The sequence below is a fragment of the Chiloscyllium plagiosum genome, unplaced genomic scaffold (genome assembly GCF_037043375.1).
Source record: "Chiloscyllium plagiosum isolate Xiang-an unplaced genomic scaffold, Cpla_swu_hap1 HiC_scaffold_24, whole genome shotgun sequence".
Lineage (NCBI taxonomy): Eukaryota > Metazoa > Chordata > Chondrichthyes > Orectolobiformes > Hemiscylliidae > Chiloscyllium > Chiloscyllium plagiosum.
Window position 1 is genome coordinate 32,979,134 of NW_028270162.1, and position 26,516 is coordinate 33,005,649.

Consider the following 26,516-nt stretch of genomic DNA (forward strand, 5'->3'; position numbering starts at 1 on the left):
CCAATTTTTTTTTCGAATTAAGCTTTTGAGTCTTTCTCCCTGATTCCGAATACCTGGGGAATATTATGTCATAGCACTCGAGGGATTTGAAATCTCTAACGGACCGCTTTCTGACCTGCATCCAGGTGAAAGTGTTGGAGCTGGAAAATAAACTGCAGCAGGAGAGAATGAAACTGGGAGATTTAAGGAAGAAACACTATGACCTGGGAGGAATGTGTGATGAAATATTGGAGGATGAAAAGCCACCTTCTAAACCGGAAATTTCCAAGAAGCCACCACTTTTCCAAAAACCCAACATCCCGGCAAAGAAAGATACTCAGGCAAGTCTATTCTAACAGTTGTATTTGTTTCTGCAAATGGGATCGGAACATAGGAAATAGGAGTTGGTGTAAGCCATTCAGCTCCTCTAGCCTGTTGTGTGGTTCAACTAGATCATGGCTCATCTTCTCCCTCAATGTCTGTTTTTTGCAGATATCCCTTGGTGATTTTTAAAAACATGTCTGGAATCCTATTGATCGCAGTCATGAACAATCAGTGACTGCTCCAGAGGGCTGTGGAAGTGCAAAGAATTCCAAAGGCTCACCACTTCCACTCTCCTCCATCTCTCCTCCTAAGGCAATTCCGCTACCCCATGAGCCCATGATTTCAGGGACCTGATTCTGAGGATTCTTAAATGGTTCATGTTGGGGGTGGGTCAGGGGAGAGAAAGCCAGACATGGAACCATTGTATTTACATAGCACTTTGTGACCTTGGGCTATCCCAAAGTGTTTCGCGACAAATTCAGAACTTTCTGAAACCTATATACTGCTACAAAGTGTGAGACACGCAGCAGGTTCTCTGAGTACCGTGTTGCATTTATTGTTCAAACTGACTTTTTCTTATTCATTCATGGGATGTGGCTTGCAGTTGGTGGTCAAAGTTTGGAAAAGGTAGAACATAGGGCCTGTAGTGTGCTGTGCTGTTCTTTGGCCCTTCTATTTGTGCTGACCTTTTATCCTACTCTCAGTTCAAACTAACCTATATATCCTCCCATTTTACTATCATCCATTCGTCTATCCAAGAATCGCTTAAATGTCCCGAATGTATCTGACTCTACTACCACTGCTGACAGAGAATGGTGAGTGCGTGGAATGCACTGTGTAAAGAGACAACCTTTAAATCTTCCTCCAGTCACCTTAGAGATGTCAAAGTTATGGCCCCTTGCGATAGTCATTTCTGCCCTGGAAAAAAGTCTGACTATTCACTCTACCTGTACCTCTCATCATCCTGTACACCTCTATTAAGTTACCTCTCACCTTTCTTCACTCCAATGAGAAAAGCCTTAGCTCCCTCAATCTTTCTTTATAAGAAATGCCCTCCAGTCCAAGCAGCAACCCAGTAAATCTCTGCACCCTTTCCAAAGCTTCTACATCCTTCCTATAATGTGACAACCAGAACTGAACACAATATTTCCAAGTGTTGTCTAATAGGGCTCCATTTTTTTTAAATAAACCCCCACACTACTGCCTAACCACAGTAGTGTTTATTCATTTCCCAACATCATGTCACATGTGTGCAGGTGTAGGACACAGTGAAGAACAACAATTGTGTAAATCTTTATTTATATTCCACCACCAGGAAGAAAGGAAACACCCAAGTGGCCAATGACAAACAGTGCCCTTCTCAACAAAGGGCAATGCTAAAATGATCAAGAAAGGGAAGGGAAGGGCAGGGATTAATCAAAATGGAGTCAGAGGGGGAAATAATAACACTCATAACTAGAGGTCTATAGAACTGCAGCATAACCTCATGGCTCTTAAACCCAATTCCCCTGCTAATGAAAGCCAACACACCATACACTTTACCTATCAACTTTGGTAACAACTTTGAGGACTATATGGACATGCACCTCACGATCCCTCTGTTCTTCCACACTGCCCAAGAATCCTACTTTTAACCTGTATCCAAACTCAACCTTTCAAAATGAATCACTTCAGATCTTTCAAGTTTGAACTCCACCTGCCACTTATCAGCCCAGTTCTGCATCCCGTCAATGTCCCAGTGCAACTTACAACAGCTCTCACCACTATTCACCACTCCACCAACCTTTGTGATTTTTTATAAATGACTTGGATGAGGAAGTGGAACGGTGGAGGCTGATGACACAAAGGACAGAGGTCCCAGAACAGATCCTTATTGGGACACCACTGACCACCGAGCTCCAAGCTGAATACTAGCCATCTTCTATCACTCTGTCTTCTATGGGCCAGCCAATTTTGCATCCAGACAGACAGATTTCCCTATATCCCATGCCTCCTTACTTTCTGAATGAGCCTACCCTGAGATATTTGATGCTAAAATCCACTGTTTTATCATATCCTCAAAGAATTCATTAAAGTTGAGAGACATGACCTGCCTCTCACAAAGTCATGCTGACTATCTTTAATCAAACTGTGGTTTTCCAAGTTATCATAAATAGTCTTTCAGAATCCTCTCCAATAATTTGCCTACCACAGACGTAGGACTGACTGGCATGTAATTCCCAGGATTACGCTATTCCCTTTCTTGAACAAGGGAATAACATTTGCCACCCTCCAATCATCTGGCACGACTCCAGTGGACAATGAGGATACAAAGATCATCGCCAAAGGTGCAGCAATCTCTTGCCCACTTCCTGTAGTAACCCAGGGTATATCCCGCCTGGTCCAGAGGACTTACCTATCCTTACATTTTTCAAAGTTTTCAGCACATCCTCCTTCTTAACATCATCCTGTTCGAGCATATCAGCCTATTTTGTGCTGTCCTCACGAACAAGGTCCCTCTCACTACTGAATATTAAAGGAAAGTATTCATTAAGGACCTCCCCTACCTCCTCCAACTCCAGGCATAAGTTCCCTCCACTATCCCTGATCGGCCCTACCCTCACCCTGGCCATCCTCTAGTTTCTCACCTATGTGTACAATGCCTTATGGTTTTCCTTATTTCTACCCGCTAAAGCTTTTTCATGCCCCTTCTAGCTCTCCTAAGTCCATTATTCAGTTCTTTCCTGGCTAGCTACCTTGTAACCTTCTAGAGCCCTGTCTGATCTTTGCATCCTCAACCTTAAGTAAGCTTCTTTCTTCTTGACTAGATGTTCCACATCCCTTGTCACCCAAAGTTCTTTCAACCTGCCATCCCTTCTTTGCCTCAGTGAGTGAGTCAAACCTATCCAGCACTATCAGCAAGTGCTCCCAAAACAACCTCCACATTTCTGTCATGCATTTTCCTGAGAACATCTGTTCCCAATTTAGGCACTCTGGTTCCTGCCTAATAGCACTCTAATTCCCCCTCCCCCAATTAAATACTTCCCATTACAGTCTGCTCCTATCCCTCTCAATTATTACAGTAAAGGTTAGCAAGTTGTGATCACTATCACCGAAATGCTCTCCCACCGAGAGATCTGACACCTGGCCTGGTTCGTTGCCGAGCACCAAATCCAATATGGCCTCCCCTCTCATCGGCCTATCCACATATGGAGTCAGGAACCCTTCCTAGACACCTACAAAAATTGCTCCATCCAAATTATTTGAACTAAGGAGGTTCCAATCAATATTAAGCAAGTTAAAGTCACCCATGACAATAACAGTTACTTCTGCACTTTTCCAAAATCTGCCTCCCAATCTGCTCCTCCATAACTCTGTTGCTACTGGGGGGGGGTCTGTTGAAAACTCCCAATAAAGTAACTGCTCCTTTCCTTTTTCTGACTTCCACCCATACTGACTTCCACCCATACTGACTCTGTAGACAAACCCTCCTCGATAACCTCCCTTTCTGCAGCTGTGATACAATCCCTGATTAGCAGTGCCATTCCCCATCTCTTTTACCTCCTTCCCTATTCCTTTTGAAACATCTAAACCCTGGAACATCCAACAACCATTCCAGCCCCTGAGATATCCAAGTCTCTGATGGACACAACATCATAGACCATTGATCAGTACTTGGAACTAAGTTCATGACCCTTATTCCTGATACCTCTTGCAATAAAATACTCACATTTCAACCCAACACACTGACTGCAACATGGCCTTATCAACAGTCTATCCCTCCTCATAGATTCTCTGCATGCTGTATCTGCAAGTTCATCAGCAACTTCATCCTCTGCTCTGTAGCTCCAGTTCCCATTCCCCTAACAAACCCGCCTGAAGAGGTCTAGCTCCTGCCCAGCATATTAGTGCCCCTTCAGTTCAGGTCCCACCTTCCCCGGAAGGTATCCCAATGATCCACATAGAGTCACAGAGATGTACACCATGGAAACAGACCCTTACGTCCAACTCGTCCATGCAGAACAGATATCCTAACCTAATAAAGTCCCATTTTCCAGCACTTCGCTCATATCCCTCTAAACTCTTCTTATTCATATACCTATCCAGATGTCTTTTAAATGCTGTAATTGCACCAGCCTCCACCACTTCCTCTGGCAGCTCATTCCATACACACACCACCCTCTGTGTGAAAAGTTGCCTGTTAGGTGTGTTTTATATCTTTCCCCTTTCACCCTAAACCTATGCCCTCTAGTTCTGGACATCCCGACCCAGGGAAAATACCTTGTCTATTTATCCTATCCATGCCCCTCATGATTTTATAAACTTCTATAAGATTAGACAGGAGTTAGGAAGCATGGACTGGGAGCAATTGTTCCATGGTAAAGGCTCTATAGGCATGTGGAGACTGTGTTTAAGGAACAGTTGTTGCGAGTGATGAATAAATATGTCCCTCTGAGACAGGCAAGAAGGGGTAAGATAAAGGAACCTTGGATGACGAGAGCGGTGGAGCTTCTCGTTAAAAGGAAGAAGGTAGCTTACATAAGGTGGAGGCGGCTAGGGTCAAGCTCAGCTCTAGAGGATTACAGGCAGGCAAGAAAGGAACTCAAAAATGGTCTGAGGAGAGCCAGGCGGGGGCACGAGAAAGGTTTAGCAGAACGGATTAGGGAGAACACAAAGGCATTTTACACTTGTGAGGAATAAGAGAATGGTCAAAGAAAGAGTAGGGCCGATCAGGGATAGCATAGGGAACTTGTGTGTGGAGTCTGAGGAGGTAGGGAAAGCCCTAAATGAGTTTTTTGCTTCTGTCTTTACGATAGAAACGAACTTTGTAGTGAATGAAACCTTTGAAGAGCAGGTGTGCATGCTGGAATGGATAGAGATAGAGGAAGCTGATGTGCTGAAAATTTTGTCAAACATTAAGATTGACAAGTTGCCAGGTCCACACCAAATTTGTCTCGGCTGCTTTGGGAAACGAGAAATGCAATTGCTTCGCCACCACTGGAGTCGTACCTGAGGACTGGAGAGAGGCAAATGTAATTCCTCTCTTCAAGAAAGGAAATAGGGAAATCCCTGGCAATTACAGACCAGTAAGTCTCATGTCTGTCATCTGCAAGGTGTTAGAAAGGATTCTGAGGGATAGGATTTATGACCATCTGGAAGAGCATGGCTTGATTAAATGCAGTCAACACAGCTTTGTGAGGGGCAGGTCATGCCTCACAAACCTTATCGAGTTCTTTGAGGATGTGACTAGAAAAGTTGAGGGTCGAGCTGTGGATGTGGTGTATATGGACTTCAGCAAGGGCTTTTGATAAGGTTCCCCATGGTAGGTTCATTCAGAAGGTCAGGAGGAATGGGATACAGTGGAACTTAGCTGAATGGATACAGAATTGGCTGGCCAACAGAAGACAGCGAGTGGTAGTAGAAGGAAAATATTCTGCCTGGAAGTCAGTGGTAAGTGGTGTTCCACAGGGCTCTGTCCTTGGGCCTCTGCTGTTTGTAATTTTTATTAATGACTTGGATGAGGGGATTGAAGGATGGGTCAGCAAGTTTGCAGACGACACAAAGGTTGAAGGTGTCGTTGACAGTATAGAGGGCTGTTGTAGGCTGCAGCGGGACATTGACAGGATGCATAGATGGGCTGAGAGGTGGCAGATAGAGTTCAACCTGGATAAATGCGAGATGATGCATTTTGGAAGGTTGGATTTGAAAGCTGAGTACAGGATTAAGGATAGGATTCTTGGCAGTGTGGAGGAACAGAGGGATCTTGGTGTGCAGGTACATAGATTCCTTAAAATGGCCACCCAAGTGGACAGAGTTGTTAAAGCATATGGTGTTTTGGCTTTCATTAACAGGGGGATTGAGTTTAAGAGTCGTGAGATCTTGTTGCAGCTCTATAAAACTTTGGTTAGACTCCACTTAAAATACTGCGTCCAAATCTGGTCGCCCTATAATAGGAAAGATGTGGATGCTTTGGAGGGGGTTCAGAGGAGGTTTACCAGGATGCTGCGTGGACTAGAGGGCTTATCTTATGAAGAGAGGTTGACTGAGCTCAGACTTTTTTCATTGGAAAAAAGGAGGAGCAGAGGGGACCTAATTGAGGTATACAAGATAATGAGAGGCATAGATAGAGTCGATAGCCAGAGACTATTTCCCAGGGCAGAAATGGCTAACACGAGGGGTCATAGTTTTAAGCTGGTTGGAGGAAAGTTATAGAGGGGATGTCAGAGGTGGGTTCTTTACACAGAGTTGAGAGAGCATGGAATGTGTTACCAGCAGCAGTTGTGGAAGCAAGGTCATTGGGGACATTTAAGGGACTGCTGGACATGCATATGGTCACAGAAATTTGAGGGTGTATACATGAGGATCAATGGTTGGCACAACATCGTGGGCTGAAGAGCCTGTTCTGTGCTGTACTGTTCTATGTTCTAAGGTCACCCCTCAACCTCTGACGCTCCAGGGAAAACAGCCCCAGCCTATTCAATCTCTCCTTTTAGCTCAAATCCTCCAACCCTGGCAACATCCTTGTAAATTCTTTCTGAACCCTTTCAAGTTTCACAACATCCTTCCAATAGGAAGGAGACCAGAATTGCATGCAACATTCCAAAAGCAGCCTAACTAATGTCCTGTATAGCCACAACATGACCTCCCAACTCCTGTACTCATACCCTAACCAATAAAGGAAATCATGCCAAACGCCTTCTTCACTATCCTATCTACAACTCCACTTGCAAGGAGCTATGAACCTGCACTCCAAGGTCTTTTTGTTCAGAAACACTCCCAAGGACCTTACCATTAAGTGTATAAGTCCTGCTAAGATTTGCTTTCCCAAAATGCAGAACCTCGCATTTATCTGAATTAAACTCGACCTGCCACTTCGCAGCCCATTGGCCCATCTGATCAAGATCGCGTTGCAATCTGAGGTAACTTTCTTCGCTGTCCAATTTTGGTGTCATCTGGAAACTTAGTAACTATACCTCATGCTCACATCCAAATCATTTATATAAATGACAAAAAGTAGTGGACTCAGCACCGATCCTTGTGGCACTCCACTAGTCAAAACAGTATACAGGGGGTCTCTGCACTGTCTGCCTATTCCCTTTTCCTTTCCTGACAGTCACCCAGTTACCTATATCCTGTAACTTAGGTGTGACTACCTCTCTATAACTTCTCTCTATCACCACCTTAGCCACCTGAATGAACCGAAGTTCATCCAGCTCCAGTTCCCTAACGTGGTCGGAGAGGAGCTGGAGTTGGGTGCACTTCTCGGAGGTGAAGTCAGCAGGGACACTAATGGTGACACTCACCTCTCACATTCTGCAAGAGGAGCGTGCAACTGCCCTAGCCTCCATTCCCTCTGCTCTAAATTGCCAAGAGAGATGGAATAAATAGAAAAAAAAAAATTTACTTTACCAACCCTCCACTCAGGGTCTTTTTTTGGTTAGAGGAGGACGACAGGTAGGAGACATTACACACATGGAGTGTCATGAATTCAGCCAAAGCCTGAATTGCTCGGTTCATGTACCCAGCAGTCTCAGCGTCCACTCCTGTTGAGTGCTTACCGCCTACTCACCTATTCACCAGGTAAGTATTTAACAGGAAAATTTATCTTCCCGACAGCCCCCTGGTCCACGCCGTCACCACTCCTGCTGCTAGGGTAGTAGTGGGGTTGTACCAGAGCATAATCTTGCCTTTTGGTAATTATCCAATGTTGTTTTGCAGCTAAATGCAGCCGACGCAACTTATATTTCTCATTTACGAAGTTATCATTGAAGAAAGGAATGAAAATGTCTGCAGTGTTTTGGAAGGGGGAAGGGATGGTCTCCTCCCTGCTGCTCATCAGACGGCAGTGTTACATTCCAGAAATGTACTTGTTCATTTTATCAAATTACTTGTTTTTATCAGATTGCTTCCACTCAAACTAAAATAATTTGTTTGGAACGTAAAGGACAGGCGCTAACTTATCACAGAATAATCACATTATTGTAAGCATAGATTAATTTTCAGACTGGTCAAGTGGGATAGAATGGGAGGAGCTACATCAAAGCAACTGTTCTCAGAGCAACTATTCATTTGGAGCCTTTGTGAAGAGAAATCTATCATAAATCAGACTGTTAGTAATTATATTGAATTTTTTTCTACAAAGTTTGTTAAAGTGTTCTGGTACACTTGAGCATTGCTGCCAGGACAGAAAATTTGACGATTTGCTTCAAAGTGTCAGCAACACTATCCATGAAGTAATGAAATATTAGTAAAATAATTTCAGAAGCTTTGTACATACCTTCCTGGGAAACAACATTTTTCGATTGAAATCTATCGAGGAAAGTCTTTTTGTAAGTGGATATTTTAATGGGTGGGGTATATTTATTAGGAATAGTCAAGGTGTAACAAATTTGCTACATAAACGGTCTTCAGCCATGTTTCTGAATTTCATGTATGAAAACATGTATTTTAAATGTGAAATTGGAAATAAACGGTTATTAACACTTAGCTGTGCTTGTTTGTTGATCTGACATATTTGATAGAATGAGAAAATCCTTAAATCTACCCGAACACCAGATGGATCATTGCAGCCTCACTGATGCAGATTTATAATCATGCTGCTTCACAAAGATGATATTTAACTCAACATGGATATGGATCTAGCCATGTTAGTGACATTAGCCTGAGTCAGAATCTCCATTTCTGACCCAGATTGGATAAAAACTCACCTACTTCCTTTTGGAAGAGCTTTGAAGTGAACATCTGGACCAGGAGCCTGCCCAGCCACAGCAGCACTGTCCAGGACACCCATACAGGCAGCAGTTGAGCAGACCGGTACTGAATCTCCCCCACCCCATTTTGCTGCAGTGGCCCCTATTGGTGAACAGTTCTAAAGACACCATGGAGATACTGTGAAAAGGTAAATGGGGCTTAGAAGGTCAGATAGGGGGTGGGGGAAGAGACAGTGTTGACAAAGTGGGGTGACTGCAGTCGGACAGGCTAGGAGAGTGGGCAAAGGAGTGGCAGATGGAATATCATTTGGAAAAGTGCAAATTTCACTTTGGTAGGAAGAATACACTTTTCTATATGGGGAAAGGCTTCAGAAATCTGAAACACGAATTTAGGAGTCCTACTTCAGGATGCTTTTAAGGTTATTTCATTTGGCAGTTAGGAAGGCAAATGCAATGTTAGCATGTATTTCTGATATTCTTGAAGTTAAAGAGTAGAGGTGCACTGGTGAGGCTGTATAAGGCTCTAGGCAAACTACATTTGGAATACTGCAAGCAGTTTTGGGCCCCATGTCTAAGGAAGGATGTATTGGCCTTAGGGGGACCAGAAAAGGTTCACTAGAATGATCCTGGGTATGAAAGGCTTGTCATATGAAGATTGGTTGAGGACTCTGGGTCTATACTCAATGGAATTCAGAAGAATGAAACTTTGAGGATATTGAGAAGCTTGGACAGCGTAGATATGGAGATGATATTTCCACCAGTAAGACAACTAGAACCCATCAAGCTCCTGGTTTCCCTCTCCAATGACTTGTTAGCTGTGAGTCCTGCTACATTCGCAATTAACCTAGCAACTGACCAATTCTGGGGTAGCAGGCAACATGAACTGTAACCATAGCAACAAGGTTATTTTCCTGGAATACCACATGCCCCTTGATCTAAAAATATACCTGGTGACTGGAGTGAGTGGGTTAATGTTTTAGAAAAATAACAATTTACAAGTCACTAATTAGAACGTTCAGGGTGTCCATTGCTCTCCTGATCATTTTGTCAGCTGAAAGGAGATCACCATTATCTATAAGTAACAAGCTACATATTTTATTTAGTATTTAAGAATTAAAATGTATCCAAAAGCAAAATAAATTTGAACAGCAATAATTCACTTCACTATCAATAACCCCAGGATTACAGAGGTCCCATTCTGGAGTGTATTCCCAAGTCAATTTGTGAAATATCAAATATTGAAATCTGTAAGCACAAGTAAATATTTGTGCGTATTGGATATTTAGCATTAATCTGTGATATTCTTTGTAAGTCAGACATTCATAAATTGGGACCACCTGTTCTTTAAAATTCAAAAAAGTTTGATTGTTAAGAATCCTTAACTGAGTCCATTGGCACTTCTGTGGAAAGCCAGCCTTGGTCATCACTCAGATATAGATGAGTGAGTAAAATGTTATAAAGTAACATTTAAAAGCCATAAGATTTTAATTCAGGCACGATTACCTGTCTGTCCCTCATTCTCTGACCTCAGCTTGATCCCACATCTGGTCAATCCCCAAGGTGACTTTACTTATGGAACACTGGTCCCTTGTCTTCCTCCCTCCCCTGTTCTTAACTGTAACTTGTACATTTATCATTTGCAAAATTTTCTGCCGCCAACTGAAACTCTTCCCATAGTAATGAATTAAGAATGGTGTGGCTTACTGGGCTACTAATGCATACTTGTGACCAGTGTCACCGGTTTCCCACTTGATCCAATGCAAACAAAAACTTTTTATCTATTGTATGCCTTGGGTCACATCCTCTTATTCAGCTCACTGAATGTTGCTTGGCACGGAGTGGGTGCGGTTGAGACACAGTGTCACCAGCAAGTTAAATGGCAACTATTGTTTTTTTTTTGCTATGCAAACACACTAGCTGAGGATTGGAAAATCTGCAATACCCAGGTAAAAAAGTAATGCTACCTTTCAGATAGGACAGGGTGGAAGTGAATGGTGCATAGATAGGAAAGGGATGATACTGTTGGCTAGCGATATCCTGCCTCAGAAAAAGCTGAGAACATTTGCATTAACAACTTAAAGCTTCTTTGTCTTGATGCCTTTAAGGTTGAATTTCTGCAGTAGTCATCCCTAGGCAAAGAGAAGTTGGACATTAGTTGGGCTAAAAAATTCAGAGCAGACATTAATAATGCTGGTTACGCATAAGTCTGATGTTACCTGCATTGGATGAGATGTCTCCACATCTACCAAGGGAAGGAAAGATGTCATTTTGCTAATGCCATACTCTATCTACCTTACACAATCTTCACACTCACTGTAGTATCCATCATTTGACTACATCCAGATTGACCCCCATTTCAGCAAAGTGGAAAGTGGCAATCCAAGTTTGAGACTTTTCAGTTCTGATCAAGTAGTCAAATTACTGATTTTTCTTTCATGGATATCGCATTTCAGTGTCCTTTACATTCGTCCAACGTCAAACACCTCTTCATTTGGGGCTTATTGGGATGGAAAATTTTAACCCTACATTTTGAAAAATGGATGTGATTTCTTCTGCAGATCTTTACCTACTGTCCAAACTTGTCAGGCATACAAGGAAGAGGAGAATTTGTAACAGCTGAGTTTGTTCCTTGTGATAAGCTAGAGTTTTGTTGTTGTTAGCACATCTTTCAACCTCAAAAGCTAATTCTGGCTATCTCTAACCTTCTTCTGTCTTTAGTATTGCATCTGCTCTTTATTTGTCCTGAAATAGAGAACTTATGGAACTGATCCAGTGTGACACCATTCACTTCAATCTCAACTGGTTCCTAATGTTTTTTTTCCCAGCAGCCAAGGGTTTTGGTGCTCATGCTGCATGCTCCAGTGAATCACAGCACAAACTGGAAGAACAACATCTCATCTTCAGACTAGGCATTTTACATCCTTCTGCACTTCATATTGAGTTCAACATCTTTAAACTGTGCATCAGCTCGTATTTCCTCTCTTTTACTTTACTGGTTATATTCTACCATCTCTTCCCCTTCATTTAGCTTTACTTGTTACATGCTCTGTCTCCATGTCCTCTCTCCCCTCCCCTCATCCCAGTGGGACTGGCTTCTCTTTCCAGTCTGGCAGCTAGCCACACCAGTGTTCTGCTATTCTCACATTCCGATCACTTAACCTGAACTACAGAGGAACCTCGATTATCCAGCATTCGATTGCCCGAATATCAGATTATCCGGCAAGATCGCATGGTCCCAATGTTATCTGGCATTCAATTAACCGAATGAAATACTTCCCACCAGTGTCCTTTGGATAATTGAGGTTCCTCTGTATTAACATCCTTTCTCCACCAGCAGTCTGCACCCCATCACCATAACACCTCCACCCCACCCCAACTATTGCATAAATACTGTCCCCTCCACACTTCACTTCAGCTTTCAAGTGTCATCTTGACTTGAAATGTTAGCATACTCTCTCTCCATGGATTCTGGCTGACCCATTGTGACCTCCAGCATTTGTAGTTTTCAGTACAGATTCCAACAACTGCAGCAATTTGCTCCTTTTGACTCCTCAATCAATGTTCTTAACTTCAAAATTTAACTTGGTCTGTGTTATTTTACTTGGTCTTGATCTCAGGCCTCTTGTGATTCTGCAAGTAATCTGGTCACCAGTGTCTATAACTTTATGTTCTTACCTCCAATTTTACCCTAGTAAGTTCATATTTTGAGTATGTGTGTATACTGATTTAATATTTCTGACAACATTATGCAGCGTTCTCGCACTCACTTGCTACTTGAAACATTTGTCTGTTCCTCTTCCAGCCTAATGCCTGGAGTTTGGTCCCAATGTAGCCCCTAGATAAATCTCTCATCTTTACTGTCAGTGACATTTCAGCAACACCAACTAACTTTTGATGATAAAACAGAAATAGCACATGCAGATCCTAATCAAGGGCAAATGCTTTTATAAAGGAGGAATTTATAAAATGGGATTTTGGAATCTCAGCCATTCCCCAACATATTCAGTTAATGTCTAGAATGCTTTACCTTAATGCTTTGAAAGGCTTACACATTTGTTCCCCCTCTCCCATTATGTTTGCTTATTATCAGGGTTTAGTATAAGTGGTGGCTGTCATCCAGTATGCCACTCAAGGCTGAGTGGAAACCAGGAAATCCTGTTTTGTACTGATGATGTAGCACTGAAGGAACTTTATCCAATTTGCTTTCATTTATGTGCACAGACTGTTAAGCAAAGTTATGACAATGCAGGAATTCAAGACCAGTCCTATCTTCACGTACTGAATATTGGTTAAAAGCAGAAAACCTGAATACTTTTTATCCCTGCCTCTGAATACCTACAGCCTACTGCAGCAGCCCCAAAACCCAATCACGTTGGGCAAACAATAAATATCAAGCATTGCATACTAGAAAGCTCCAAAAGCTTAAGCTAGCTTCTGCATTCAAAGCAATCCATTGGGAATATTGCTCACACCGAGCTCCATTGAGAAAACTAAAAACAGTACACATCATCATTGTCACAAATAATTTTGTTGCAAAGAAAAATTTAGTTTCTCCCTTTCATCCCAACTAGGGAAATTATGGACAATACCTTTCCCAAACAGTGCATTCCAAATTTATTTCATGTTCAGCCCCACACTAAACAAGATGTATACTTTCTGCTAAGAGTGAGACTGAATTTATTCATCTTCAGTGCTATTCTAACCAACTGTAGGCTTCCACAGAGTGCATTTATTCATTGAGCCATCAGGAAAACTGTTCTCATGTAATCTTACTGGTTCATAAATAAAATGTAATGATTTAAAACTCACCTGTCTCAAGTGTCATTGGATAAGACCTTGATGATTCCTGAAGGGCTTTTGCCTGAAACGCCGTTTTTCCTGTTCCTCAGATGCTGCCTGACCTGCTGTGCTTCTCCAGCACCACACTGTCAACTTTAATCTCCAGCATCTGCAGTCCTCACTTTCGCCTGGTGTCATTGGATAAGTTCTGTCCACAGAGAAACTCCCACAGCTAATGTGATGTTCTTCCATGTTCAGATCCTAGATGGGCAAAGATTGGCAAAACTCTGCACTATCAATGGAAGAACATTGGCATGATGGCTCTGTGGTCAGCACTGCTGCCTCACAGCACCAGGGTCCCAGGTTCGATTCCAGCCTCCGGCGACTGTCTGTGTGGAGTTTGCACATTCTCCCCGTGTCTGCGTGGGTTTCCTCCCACAGTCCAAAGATGTCAGATGAATTGGACATGCTAAATTGCCCATAGTATTAGGTGCATTAGTCAGAGGGAAATGAGACTGGGTGGGTTACCCTTCGGAGGGTTGGTGTCGATTTGTTGGGCCGAATTTCCACAATGTTGGGAATCTAATCTAAATCTAATCTAATTAGACCAAGTGCCCCTCAAGACAATTGAAACTGCTCAAGTCCTCAGCCAATATCCTGCTTTTTTAAAAAAAACACAAACCTTAATTAGAAAGCACCCATACTTAAACCCTATGAGATTTCCCAACCCTATGGATTTAAACATGTAAACTTACTGGTGTGTATGGGTCATAATTCAGTCAATGGGATGGTCATTCATGACTAATTTTATCCCCATATTTATCCTGGATGTGCTAACTTCATCTTTGCTTTCATTCAACCTGTCACAACTCAATTTGATCACTTTCAAAACTTTTCCAGGTTGCTTTCATTCCCATATTCACATAAACATTGATCAATGATAGACGAGCTGATGAATGGAACATCACCAACCTGTATGGCTACTCATTATGATTCAATCATACAATATAGGCAATGGTAAGGCCAGCATCAATTGCTGTTTACAAATTACCCTCATGGAGGTGAAGGTAAATCACCTGCTTGAAAACAGATGCTTGCTAGGCTGTTTCAGTCAGCTATATTACTGTGTCTGGAATCACATAAGCAAGGTTTCTTTCCCCAAAGGACATTCATGAACCAGTTGAACTTTTAATTTGACAATCTGCTGGCTTCAGTCACCTTAACCACTTCATCTCTCCATACCCAGGCACTCATCAGCTTGAAACAAACACTGAGTAATGACTTAGTTTCATCATAACACAAATTCACCTCTTAAATGATTTTCCCTTTCTTGCATACCCAGTCTTCCACTGTTCACTATGGCACAGCGCATTAAATCATCCATTACCATGAACACTCCAAACTTCTCCAGCACAACACCCTTGTACATTCTTGCTTTTCCCAGACTGGTCCACTGAGCAGATCCCCTGCCATCTTTTAATCTAATCACTGGTGCTCTAATTTGGGTTCTAAACAAGCCTCTCTCATTAGTTCATATTAAAAAATACAACTATATTATCTTTTAATCAATCACCTCCTCTATTGGCAAAAGAACATCCATAGTACCATGGGGTACTTTGTTACATTAAAAAATGCTGCAGAAATACCCATCATTGAAATAAACTAACTTATGAAGCCCAAGAGAGCAATAAAGATAGTGTTTTCTGGAACTGTAGATGTGCATGAAATCCAGGCCAATACTAAAATAATTTATCTGCATTGACTTAATATGCTTCGCAATGGACATCAGTTTTCACAAATTATTCCAATTAAAACACTGCTTGTTGCTGTAAGGATTTTGTGCACTCTACATACACTGCAACGTGAGTCATAGCCTTTATGAATAGGCTATTTATGGACATCATCACTAGATGGAGTAACAAAGACACATGCATAGAAATGAAGCATTGCAGTAAGACATTGTTTTGTTCAAACTAAAAGCTGAAAATATTTAGCAGTATCTCACATTTCGCTCTAATGATGTTAATTTTCCATTTAAATATGCACGATACATGTTTATTAATTATAATAATGTAATGTTAAGAGGAGATCAAACTCAGCTCATGACTCACATGGCCATTAAAGGACATGGATTACTGACAATCTTGAAAAATTTAAACTAGAGTCACAGGAAAAATGTTTATAGTACTTTGGATTTTATTAATAGAATGATTAAAATATTCTGAGGTAACTTCCTGTAGCTCACCCACTACAACAATTAATATTAACAGTTCTGAACTACAAACTTCACAAAAGTGTGTTGTCAAATATTTTACTTCAAAAACATTTGAGATTGAAGTGCTGAGTTTTTCCTATTATAGGCACATAGTTACCATCTATCATAACCGTTTTCAATTTTTGATGGAATAAAAAACTGCGGACAATTAATCTTTCAAGCCAACTTAAGCAATTGGACCAAGTTATCCCACAAATATTCAAAAAACAAACTGCTCAATTGTTAGATTTAAAATGTTACTATGTTACTTGACTGAACTGTAAATGGCAAAATATGCCACAGAGATTGTGCAACTCAACATGCAACTTCAATATCATAACAAAATACATTTAAGAGAGTGAACTGTCAGTCACTTGTAATAGCACATTTTAACAGAAGGTATCTTACCACCAAACTAATTTGCTCAATTTTAATATCAACAATAGGAGATTACAGTCTTGTTATTCAACATACTGCACACTACTAGTTTAAATAGTCAAATAATCTGATTACCATCAATACTCCCCTTCCTCCTCCCACTCCATTTCCCCAAAATACATACATTTTCATAAAAGTACTGCTCGCATGAGCATCACAAGTTTACGAAGTAAAACATTTTCCACGGTCCCTTATGACAAATATTGCTAAGGCACATTACAAACATATGTTCAGACTCAATATTCAGCCATATGATACCTCGAGTCATGACTCTGCTAATAAATGAAGTAGCCCATTTGCTTTTAAACCCTGAATGGAACTGCTTAATATGCATCATTGATCAGATAAAAGAGACAACTGTGCAATGCAGCTTACGGATTTAGAAGAAATCTGAAGTAATACAGTTTTCCTAATTCATCTGGTGGAACGGTCATCTGACACTCTTCCTTGAACTTTTTTTTACTCAATATACTTGCACAATTTTAAGTGAATTTCATTACAGGGTAACCACTTAAAATAGAATCTAGCTCCTGTAACTCTCAATAGAAAAACTTGAGGAGGATAGTTAGTTGTAGATTATAATGTTTCGAAGAGAGGCAGAAACTTGTGGTAAGTCTGACATTCAGATACATTGACTTCAAAAGGCAGGGCATACAACAGACAGTTGACGTGATACATTCCTTTTCATCTTGGTGTGAAGACAAGTTTTTAATCAAGCTTTATAATTAAAGCCAAAAGTCACAAGTGGCTAAAGAGAACAATGCACTGTATAGTCACAGGTTTGTAAAGATTTAAAGTGGCTGGTACATGTAATAATAAGACAAGCCAATATTTCAGTTTTCTGGCCAATCCTGTTTAACTGATCTAGTTAAGAAACTTTAGCATGACATTGAAGTGAAAAATAATCAATATTCAACCAATTTACTCTATTCATATGAAATAACGGAGATGAGCAAACCTCCCCCCTTTCAAAAAACAGTTCAGATTGAACAGAAAGTTGGAAAAAAAGCTATACCCAATCACACAGTCATATAGACATATAGACACAAATCTTCGGTGTCCTCACCCCACCCTTTCTATAGGAACCAAAATAGCTAGCATACCAAGACCTGCCAAGGTCAGTCTATGGAGAATTACAGTATATAAAAGCTGAAAAATATAAATTTTCAGGAACAAATCAACTTAGCTCTAAAATTTCCAGAAATCGGCTGCTACTGGGCTAATCTTAAATTTTAATTCACTTCCTATGTAAGTACTTGTATTTTTTTTAATGTAAATGTTTGCATCAGTTGAATCTAATGAATTTCAACTAATGGTCTCTATCCAAAAAGTGCAACAGATTCAAAAAGAGTTATAAAATTGAAACAGTGGGGTAAAGGCCCCATTACGTCTTTGAACATTTTATCCAAAAAAAGTGTTTGCCACAAAATAGAACTTTGTTGCTATACATAATTTTCTGAAATTCTTATTAAAGATGCCATGTGGAAGGAAACTTATAATTTGCAGTCTCCTAACACAAAAGATGTAGTTCCCCATCATAGAAATATAGGTCACGTATGCTTTGAGAGACACTAAACACTTCAGCAGAATTAAAAGCACCTACACAAAAAGTGCAACGGACCCCATTTTGTAAAATTACTGCAAAATAAAACCTGGTTGAGGAGGACGCTGTCCAGCTTTCTGAGCGACTGGTGGAGGACAAGGTGGCCTGTACTGTAGTGGATAACCTAATTGAGATGTGGAAATTGGAGCACTGAATCCAGATCTTGGTGGGATAGGAGGGAAAGCAGCAGATACTGGATAAGGAGGTACTGATTCTGCTCCCAGGGCCGCACTTGTAAATGGAGTGGGAAAGGCACCAGTTTGAACAGGTGGGGGTGGTGGAACCCTCCTAGGCATAACAGGGGGAGTGTTTGATTCCATGGAGTTAGAGTTCTGATTTGTCTGTACTGGCTCATTTGGTAGCTGTGGTAACCGTGCTTGATTTAACCCTGGTCCTTTTAAAACAATCTCCTGCATCTTCTCAATTTTTACCCGCCGTTGATGAGCCAGTTTCCTTTTATTCTGATATTGCTCAATGAAAATGTCCAATGGCACCTCGCCATCCAGAAACTCCTGTGCCATGATCTGAAAATGAGAGATTAAAAACATCAAGAGCTTTCTCAAAATATCTACATTTTGCAACCAAGGAGAAAATCAAAACAGTGATTCACACATCTTATCACGCATTTACAATACATAACATTCATATGAACAGGCACAACTAATCTTTACATGTAGAACAGATTCATTATGGTTTAACAACTGGATTCAAAATCACTAATTTATCATTGAAAATCTGTACCAAATAGATGCTTCAACGCTTAGACTTTAATGTATCAATTAACAAGCATTTAACACTCAACTATGTGCTCACCAGTTGCTGCCCATATGCACATTACTTGTTTTGTAATTAAAGATGTTCTATTTTGTTGAATATGGAAATTTTCAAACAAACAGAATAAGGGTCTGTCTCTAATTCAGTATGACTTCCTAGTAAGAAACTTGCTTCTTGCCGTGCAACAATATATTTTCTCAATGACTGCAATGAAATAGATCAGTTATGTTGCTGATGTAGTAGACACGATAGACTTGGTCTCTGCCTCCTTTAGAAATGTTGAATTGGGAATGGATACTAAAACAAAATCTAAATAGCCATTTGTTAATCTTGTAAAAAAAAAACACTCTTAGACACCTTTGTTTAAAAGAAAGCACTGTAACAAATAATCCATTTGTAAGTGGAAATAATGGTACAATTGAAGAAGAAACTAGTTTTGTCTTTAGTAATCGGTGTCAGTTTTCTTCCACACAAGTTTCCAAACCAAATAAATAAACTGCAAAAACCTGAAATTCAGATTAAATGTTAACAGCTCATGAGACTAAGGGGAAAATCATAGATTAACACAAGCCTATTCTCAGCCAACAGCTCACCGCTCCACATAGATTTGTTGGATTATGAACAGGAGTGGGAAGCCAGTGTGAATATGTTCCTCTTTCATAGCCCAGGGAAACCAAACCCAAGTACTGGGCTTAATTAAATCAGTAAACAATAGATTCAGCTTGGGACTTCCTCAATGTTTCCACCTTCTTCTGTGACATAACTTGTGGTGCAGTTACTCATTGAACAAACACCCTAATTTTTTAATTAAATACTTGAATCAGGAGATACATTTACCTCTGTTTCCTCTTCAATTTTTGCTCCTTCTGTTTGTAGCAGTGCGAGTAGTACATCTAGTGAAGTCCCACTGGATTGACTTTCTGTACAGACAATAATAGTTTTATTGTCAGAATTTTCCACAAACTTAGCCATGTTGCATATTTTGGTAAACAGATCAAAACAATTTTCATGTATTTGAAGCAGTGCCATGGAGTTTTAAAGAACACGTTTTGCAATAATTTAAAACGGGATAAACGCAATCGGCATATAGAATTAAACTGCTTCTGACCTGGGTGGCAAGTACAATATAAGAGTGAATGATAGGATTAGTCTACATGACTTCTTAATCGTTCACTGCCATTCAATAAAACCAAGGCTAATTTTCAAGATTCATAGAATATAGAATGTTACAGCACAGTACAGGCCCTTCGGCCCTTGATATTGCATCAACCTATGAAATTAATCTGATACCCACCTGACCTACACTGTTCCATTCTTATCCATATGCATGTCCAATGCCCATTTAAATGCCTGTAACGTCAGCGAGTCTACTACTGTTGCAGGCAAACCATTCCACATCCCTACTAGTAAAGAAACTAACCCTGATATCTGTCCTAAATCTATCATCCTTTAATTTAAAGCTATGTCCACTTATGTTAGCCTTCACCATCCGAGGTAAAAGGCTCTCTCTGTCCACCCTATCTAACCCTCTGATTATCTTATACGTCTCCGTTAAGTCATCTCTCACCCTTCTTTTCTTCAAAGAAAACAGCCTCAGCTCGCTCAGCCTTTTATCGTAAAACCTTCCTTCCATACCAGGCAGCATCCTAGTAAATCTCCTCTGAACCCTTTCCAAAGCTTCTACATCCTTCCTATAATGCGGTGACCAGAACTGTACGCAATACTCCAGGTATGACCTTACCAGTGTCTTGTAGAGCTGAAGCATGACCTCGTGGCTCCGAAACACAATCCCCTACTAATAAACGCCAACACACCATATGCCTTCTTAACAACCCTATCAACCTGGGTGGTAACTTTCAGGGATTTATGCACCTGGAACACCGAGATTGCTTTATTCATCTACACTGCCAAGAATTTTACCATTAGCCCAGTATTCTGCATTCCTGTCATTTCTTCCGAAGTGTATTGCCTCACACTTTTCAGCATTAACCTCCATTTGCCACTTCTCCACTAAGCTCTGTATCTTATCTATGTCCCTCTGTAACCCACATCATCCTTCGGGACTATCCACAACTCTGCCTATCTTAGCGTTATCTGCAAATTTACTAACCCATATAAAAATGACAAAACAGCGGTGGCCCCATAACAGATTCTTGCGACACACCACTGGTAACCGAGCTCAAAGATGAACATTTCCCTCTGTCATCTTTCAGCTAGCCAATTTCTGATCCAATTCACCTTTAATCCCAAAACTCCTTATTTTGTGCAATAGCCAACCGTGTAGAGCCTTATCAAACGCTTTACTGAAGTTCATATATACCAAATCAACCGCTTTACCTTCATCCATCAGTTTTGTCTCCTTCTTGAAGAACTCAATAAGGTTAGTTAGGTATGACCTACCCTTCACAAGACCTCTTTTGACTATCTCTATTCAAATTATTTGTTTCTAGATGATTATAAATCTTATCTCTTATAACCTTTTCCAACATCTTACTCACAACCTAAGTAAGGTTCACTGGCCTATAATTATCAGGGTTGTCTCAACTTCCCTTCTTAAACAATGGAACAACATTTGCTATCCTCGTCTTCTGGCACTACTTCTGTCGACAATGATGACAAAGGTCATAGCCAAAGGCTCTGCAATCTCCTCCCTGGCTTCCCAGAGAATCCGAGAATAAATCCCATCCGACCCAGATTTTCAGATCATCCAAAATTGCTAAAACCTCCCCGCTGTCAACCGCAATCCCATCTAATCTAGTAGACTGTATCTCTGTATTCTCACTAACATTGCCCTTTGTCAAAGTGAATACTGACAAAAAAAGTGTTCACCGCTTTATTCCTTTAGTATCCTGTAATGTGTTATTGATCTTAGCCTTGAATATATTTAATGTCTGAAATTCCACAGTCCTCTGGGGTAGAACATTTCAAACATGCACAACCTCCTGAGTGAAAAGATTTCTGTTCCTCTCAGTCCTAAACAGTCAACACCTTACGCTGAGATTATGTAACTTCATTCTAGACTCTCCAGCTTGGGGAACCAGCCTCTGGCTGAAACATGGTTCAATGAGACCAACCCTCATTGAACATGGATGCATTCCATTCAATGTTTCCACTCAGGACACCTTCAAACAAGGATTCTAGTGATCCTGTGTGGCACCATCTTTAATGCATGTATATCCTTTCTTAGGTAAGGTGGCCAAAACTGCACATTGAAATGGCACCTGAAGTACAAAGTCCTATGTACTAATGAGACTTCTTTACTCGTGTACTTCAACATCTGTACAATCAATTAAAATACCATTTACTTTTCCAAATGGCTGCTGTACTTATATGTTAACTTTGTGTTTCAAGGTCACCCAAATCCCTTTAAACAATATCTAACAGTTTCATACCATCAAAAGATATTTCTGTTTTTCTCAAAGTTAATCTCACATTTCCTCATGTTGCATTCAATTGATCCACTCACTTAGCAGGCCAATATCCCATTGGTGTGTTGCGCACTTAAGTTTGTTATTGTTAGCAAATTTTGCTGTACTGTGTCTTCACCTACCATAAAAAGGTTATAAGTAGTGAGGCCTCACTGACCCTTGCAGCATTATACCAGTAAGTTTCCCAAGTTGAAAATGATCAGTTCTTTGCCTGTTATCTTAACAAATCTCAAAACATTCTCATATTCTTATGACATCTGAGGTGATACATTAGCAAATGCCTTTCGAAAAACCGAGATACATTCCCTTTTCTCAGTTTCCATTGTACATCCCAATAGTTACATCCTTAAACAATAACCATTAGGGACAATCTCCTTTTAAGGCGTGTTGACTCCACCTAGTCACATGATTTTACAATTGTTTTGTTACCAATTCCTTACTGACAAACTCCAGCAATTTCACCGATGAATGTCAGATGAACTGGCAAGTGGCTCCTTGCTTTCTCCCCACCCGCATATTACAAAATCTAGAGAATACACCTTTATCACCACCTCTAAGAGCCATATGATGGAAATCATCGGGCCGAAGCTAGTGGTTAGTTTTTAATCCCAGTAATAAAAAAGAGTGAAGAAATTAATTACTTGTTTCCCCATTATATCTGGTATTTGCATACATCTTCTATAAAAATAAATACAAAAATATTTGTATATTATCTCATTCTCCATTATAATTTATTATGTCTCAGGCTTTTAAAGACTTTTAAATGATGTTATTTTGTTTTGAGCAGTTGTTACAATGGGAGAATGACTAGCTTCTCACTGGCTTACTTGTATAGCTGGTGTTCTGTCTTCATCAGTCCTTTGCTGATTTCTAAAATGATTCCAGTCCTTGGAGTTTATTACCACTCCTGGAAACATTAAACACCTTTTCAAGCTAAAACCATTCTAAATTGCTCTGATTAGCTGCAATGAATTACTTTCACAATGGAGCATTTATTCCTCAATGAAACATATTTATGGAGAGTTGTGAAATTTTTTTTAAACGTTCATTATCGTTCATCTATTGTCAGATAATTTAACTTCCCAATTCAACCTCGCAAACTCACCCCTTATATCTTTGCAATTGATGTTGAAGACTCAGACTCCAGATTTGGATGTGCGTATCAGTTGATCTGCAGGTGATATTCTAACAGCATAATCAGAAACAGCCTGCTCCCGATTTGGTTGAATGCATTTTATTCTCAGGAAATTTCTTGGATATATTTTATGAAGACCCTTCTTTAAATACTTTTGTCAATTTGATTTGTCCAGTCTAAATCAAAATTAAATAATTTATCAGAGTACCCTTTGCTGCAAGTTCCTCTTCTTCCTTAAGTAATACTCTGTCTAACAGTATAGCTACTGTTAGAGGTGCTTTCAACTTCTCTCAACTGTTCCTTATTCTAATACCCCCCCCACCAATATAATTCAATTCCCATTCCTTCCTCATTAATATTTTTATCATACTATAACTGACCCTATGTTTGCCCCAACCCAGTCTCTCTCCCCCTCCCCACCGAAGTATTGCTGCAAGGACCCTACAAATTAAAATCTCTCTTTCTACTCTACACATCCAATTTTCTGGTGTTTAATCCAAAACAAATTGGCACATGGTTCAAAGTCCTGATCATTATTTAGGACCTAGCTCTTCAAAACATTCTCAGCAGAATCAGTAGCACTAGAGTCAAAGTGATATATTAAAGTTTACAGCACAAAACTAAGCAGGCAACTATATCTTTTTAAGAACAAAACCAAAATTGCTCACTTCCATAGACCCTCTGCTTTCAAGTGCTCATTCATCTTTCCCTAAAAAGCAAAACTGTCTGCCTGAGCAACTACCAGTCAAACACAAGAAATCTGTCTTGCCTCATTCATCCCTGAATGATTTAAAACAAAAATTCCATAAAACATCCTTCTATGAAGCAGCAGTGTGTCTTTTTTCAAGAACATAATTTTCAGCACCATTTTTTCCACGGTTTTAATACACCTATTGTTTTGTTTTAATTCATTTATGGGATGTGAGCAATAAACACTGGCCAACCAGAGATGCTCATCTTAGCTGCCCTTGAGGGTGGTGGTGAGCTGCCTGTTGAAGTGCTATAATCCAGGGACCGTAGATAGACCCACAACACCATTAGGCCATGAATTCCAGAAATTTAATTGTGAAGGAGCAACAGTATGTTTCCAATCAGGATGATGAACAGCTTGAGGGGAACTTGCAGGTGGTGGCGTTCTGATGTATCTACTGCCCTTGTCCTTTTGGTGGAAAGGTTTTGAGGATGCTGCCCCAGGATCTTTGGCAAATGTCTGCAGTGAAGTTTGGAGATTTTAACACACTACTGCTACTGAGTGTCAGTGATAGAGTGACAGCGTTTGTGGATGTGGCACAAATCAAACAGACTGCTTTATCTTAGATAGTTTCAAACTTCTGTAGTATTGTTGGAGCCGCACCCATCTAGGCAGGTGGGAATTACTTCACCACACTCCTGACTTGCCTTGCAGAGAGTGGCCAGGTTTTGGGAGGTCAAGTGATGAGTCCACTTCGTTTTCTGGTCAATGGTTTGCTTGGGCAGGTGGCTGGATTCAATGATGGTAACACCATTTAATGTCACTGGGCAGTAGTGAGATTGTCCTTTATTAGGGTTGGTCATTGCCTGGCATTTTATGACAAAAATGTTGTTATTTGTCATTTTTCAGCCTAAGCTGATACACTGTTCATGTCTTGCTGCACTTCAGCACAGACTGCTTCAGTATGAGGATTCACAAATGATGCAATCATTGGCAACTGTCCCCACTCCTGACCTTATGATGAAGTGAAAGCATTTGACAAAGCAGTTGAAGATGGTTGGGCCTAGGATTCTATTCTGGGTAGCTCTTGTAGAGATGTCCTGGAGCCGAGATGACTGACCAACAACTATTGTCAGAGGTACTATGTATGACTCCAATTACTGGAGAGTTTGCCCCAATTCCCATTGACTCCAGCTTTGCTACGGGTCCTTGATTCCATACTGCGTCAATTGTGGCCTTGATATCAAGGGCTGCCACTGTCCCTTCACTTCTGGAATTCAGCTCTTTGGTTCATGTTTGAACCAAAGCTGTAATGAGATCAGGAACTGAGTGGCCTGGTGGAACCCAAACTGGATGCCACCCAGCCAGTTATTCCTTCACAGCACTGATGAAACCTTCCATCACCTTACTGATGATTGAGTGTAGATTAATGGCCAGAATAACCTGTCAACCTGGTTAAGATACGCTTGGTGCTGCTTCTTGCATGACCTCTACATTGAACTACAGTTGATCTCCTGACTTGATGGCAGTGGTTGAGTTAGGACAAGTTGGGTTATGAGGATGCAGATCTTGTACAAGGACAATTCTGCAGATGACCCACAGATCCTTATGGATCCCCAGTCGAGTTGCTACATCTGTTTGAAGGCTGTACCACGTAGCAAAGAGATAGTGCCACAGAACACGATGCAAGGTATTCTCAATATGAAGGTGGGACTTCATCTCCACAAAGACGGTGTGGTGGTCATTTGTACTGATACGATCATGGACAGATGTAACTGCAGCAGGCAGACCGGTGAGGATAAAGTCAAGTATGCTTTCCTCTATTGATTCTCTCACAACATGCCCACAGAACCAATCTAGCAGTCATGTCCTTTTGACTGGAACCAGCTTGATCAGTAGTGGTGCTACAGAGCCACTCTTGGATGAGGACATTGAAATCTCTCATCCAGAATACATACAGTAGCCTTGCCATCCTCAGTGCTTCCTTCAAATGTTGTTCAATGTGGAGAAGCAGAGTCATCAGTCAAGAGAGCACGTCATGTGGTAATCAGCAGGAGGTTTCCTTGCCCATGTTTTATCCAAGACTTCATGATCTCCAGCATCAATCTTGAGGACTCCCATGGTGACTCCCTCCTGACTATGCCATCACTTCTGCTGGGCCTCTTCTGTAGGGGAGGCAGGACGTACCTAGGGATGATGATGGTATTGTAAGGTATGATTCTGTAAGTACGATTAGGTCAGGCTGTTACTTGACTCATCTGTGAGACAGCTTTTCCAATTTTGGCACTTGCCTCCAGAGGTCAGTGAGGAGGACTTTGCAGGATTGACAGGCTTGTTTCAACCATTATCATTTCCGATGCACAGGTGGCCTGTCTGCTTTCATTTCGTTTGAGACTTCAAAGTGGTTGATACAACCAAGTG

The 26,516-nt window shown here is 40.7% G+C and overlaps 2 protein-coding genes across 3 annotated transcripts in view; one reads left to right on the forward strand and one right to left on the reverse strand.

The window, feature by feature from the left end:
* hip1ra (huntingtin interacting protein 1 related a) overlaps window positions 1-8,769 on the forward strand; it is a 141,042-nt gene extending 132,273 nt beyond the window's left edge. For both annotated transcript variants that reach the window (XM_043715781.2, XM_043715782.2), the window contains 2 exons: window positions 126-320; window positions 8,002-8,769. In XM_043715781.2, coding sequence (XP_043571716.2) covers window positions 126-320; window positions 8,002-8,052 — 246 coding nt within the window. In that variant the 3' untranslated portion in view covers window positions 8,053-8,769. The remainder of the gene's footprint in view (window positions 1-125; window positions 321-8,001) is intronic.
* A 7,177-nt stretch (window positions 8,770-15,946) lies between these two features.
* Window positions 15,947-26,516, reverse strand: part of vps37ba (VPS37B subunit of ESCRT-I a) — a 37,049-nt gene continuing 26,479 nt past the window's right edge. The window contains exons 3-4 of the mRNA XM_043715783.2: window positions 19,679-19,761; window positions 15,947-18,591 (exon numbers count right to left, since the gene is read on the reverse strand). Of these exons, the coding sequence (XP_043571718.1) occupies window positions 18,100-18,591; window positions 19,679-19,761 (575 nt within the window). The 3' untranslated portion in view covers window positions 15,947-18,099. The remainder of the gene's footprint in view (window positions 18,592-19,678; window positions 19,762-26,516) is intronic.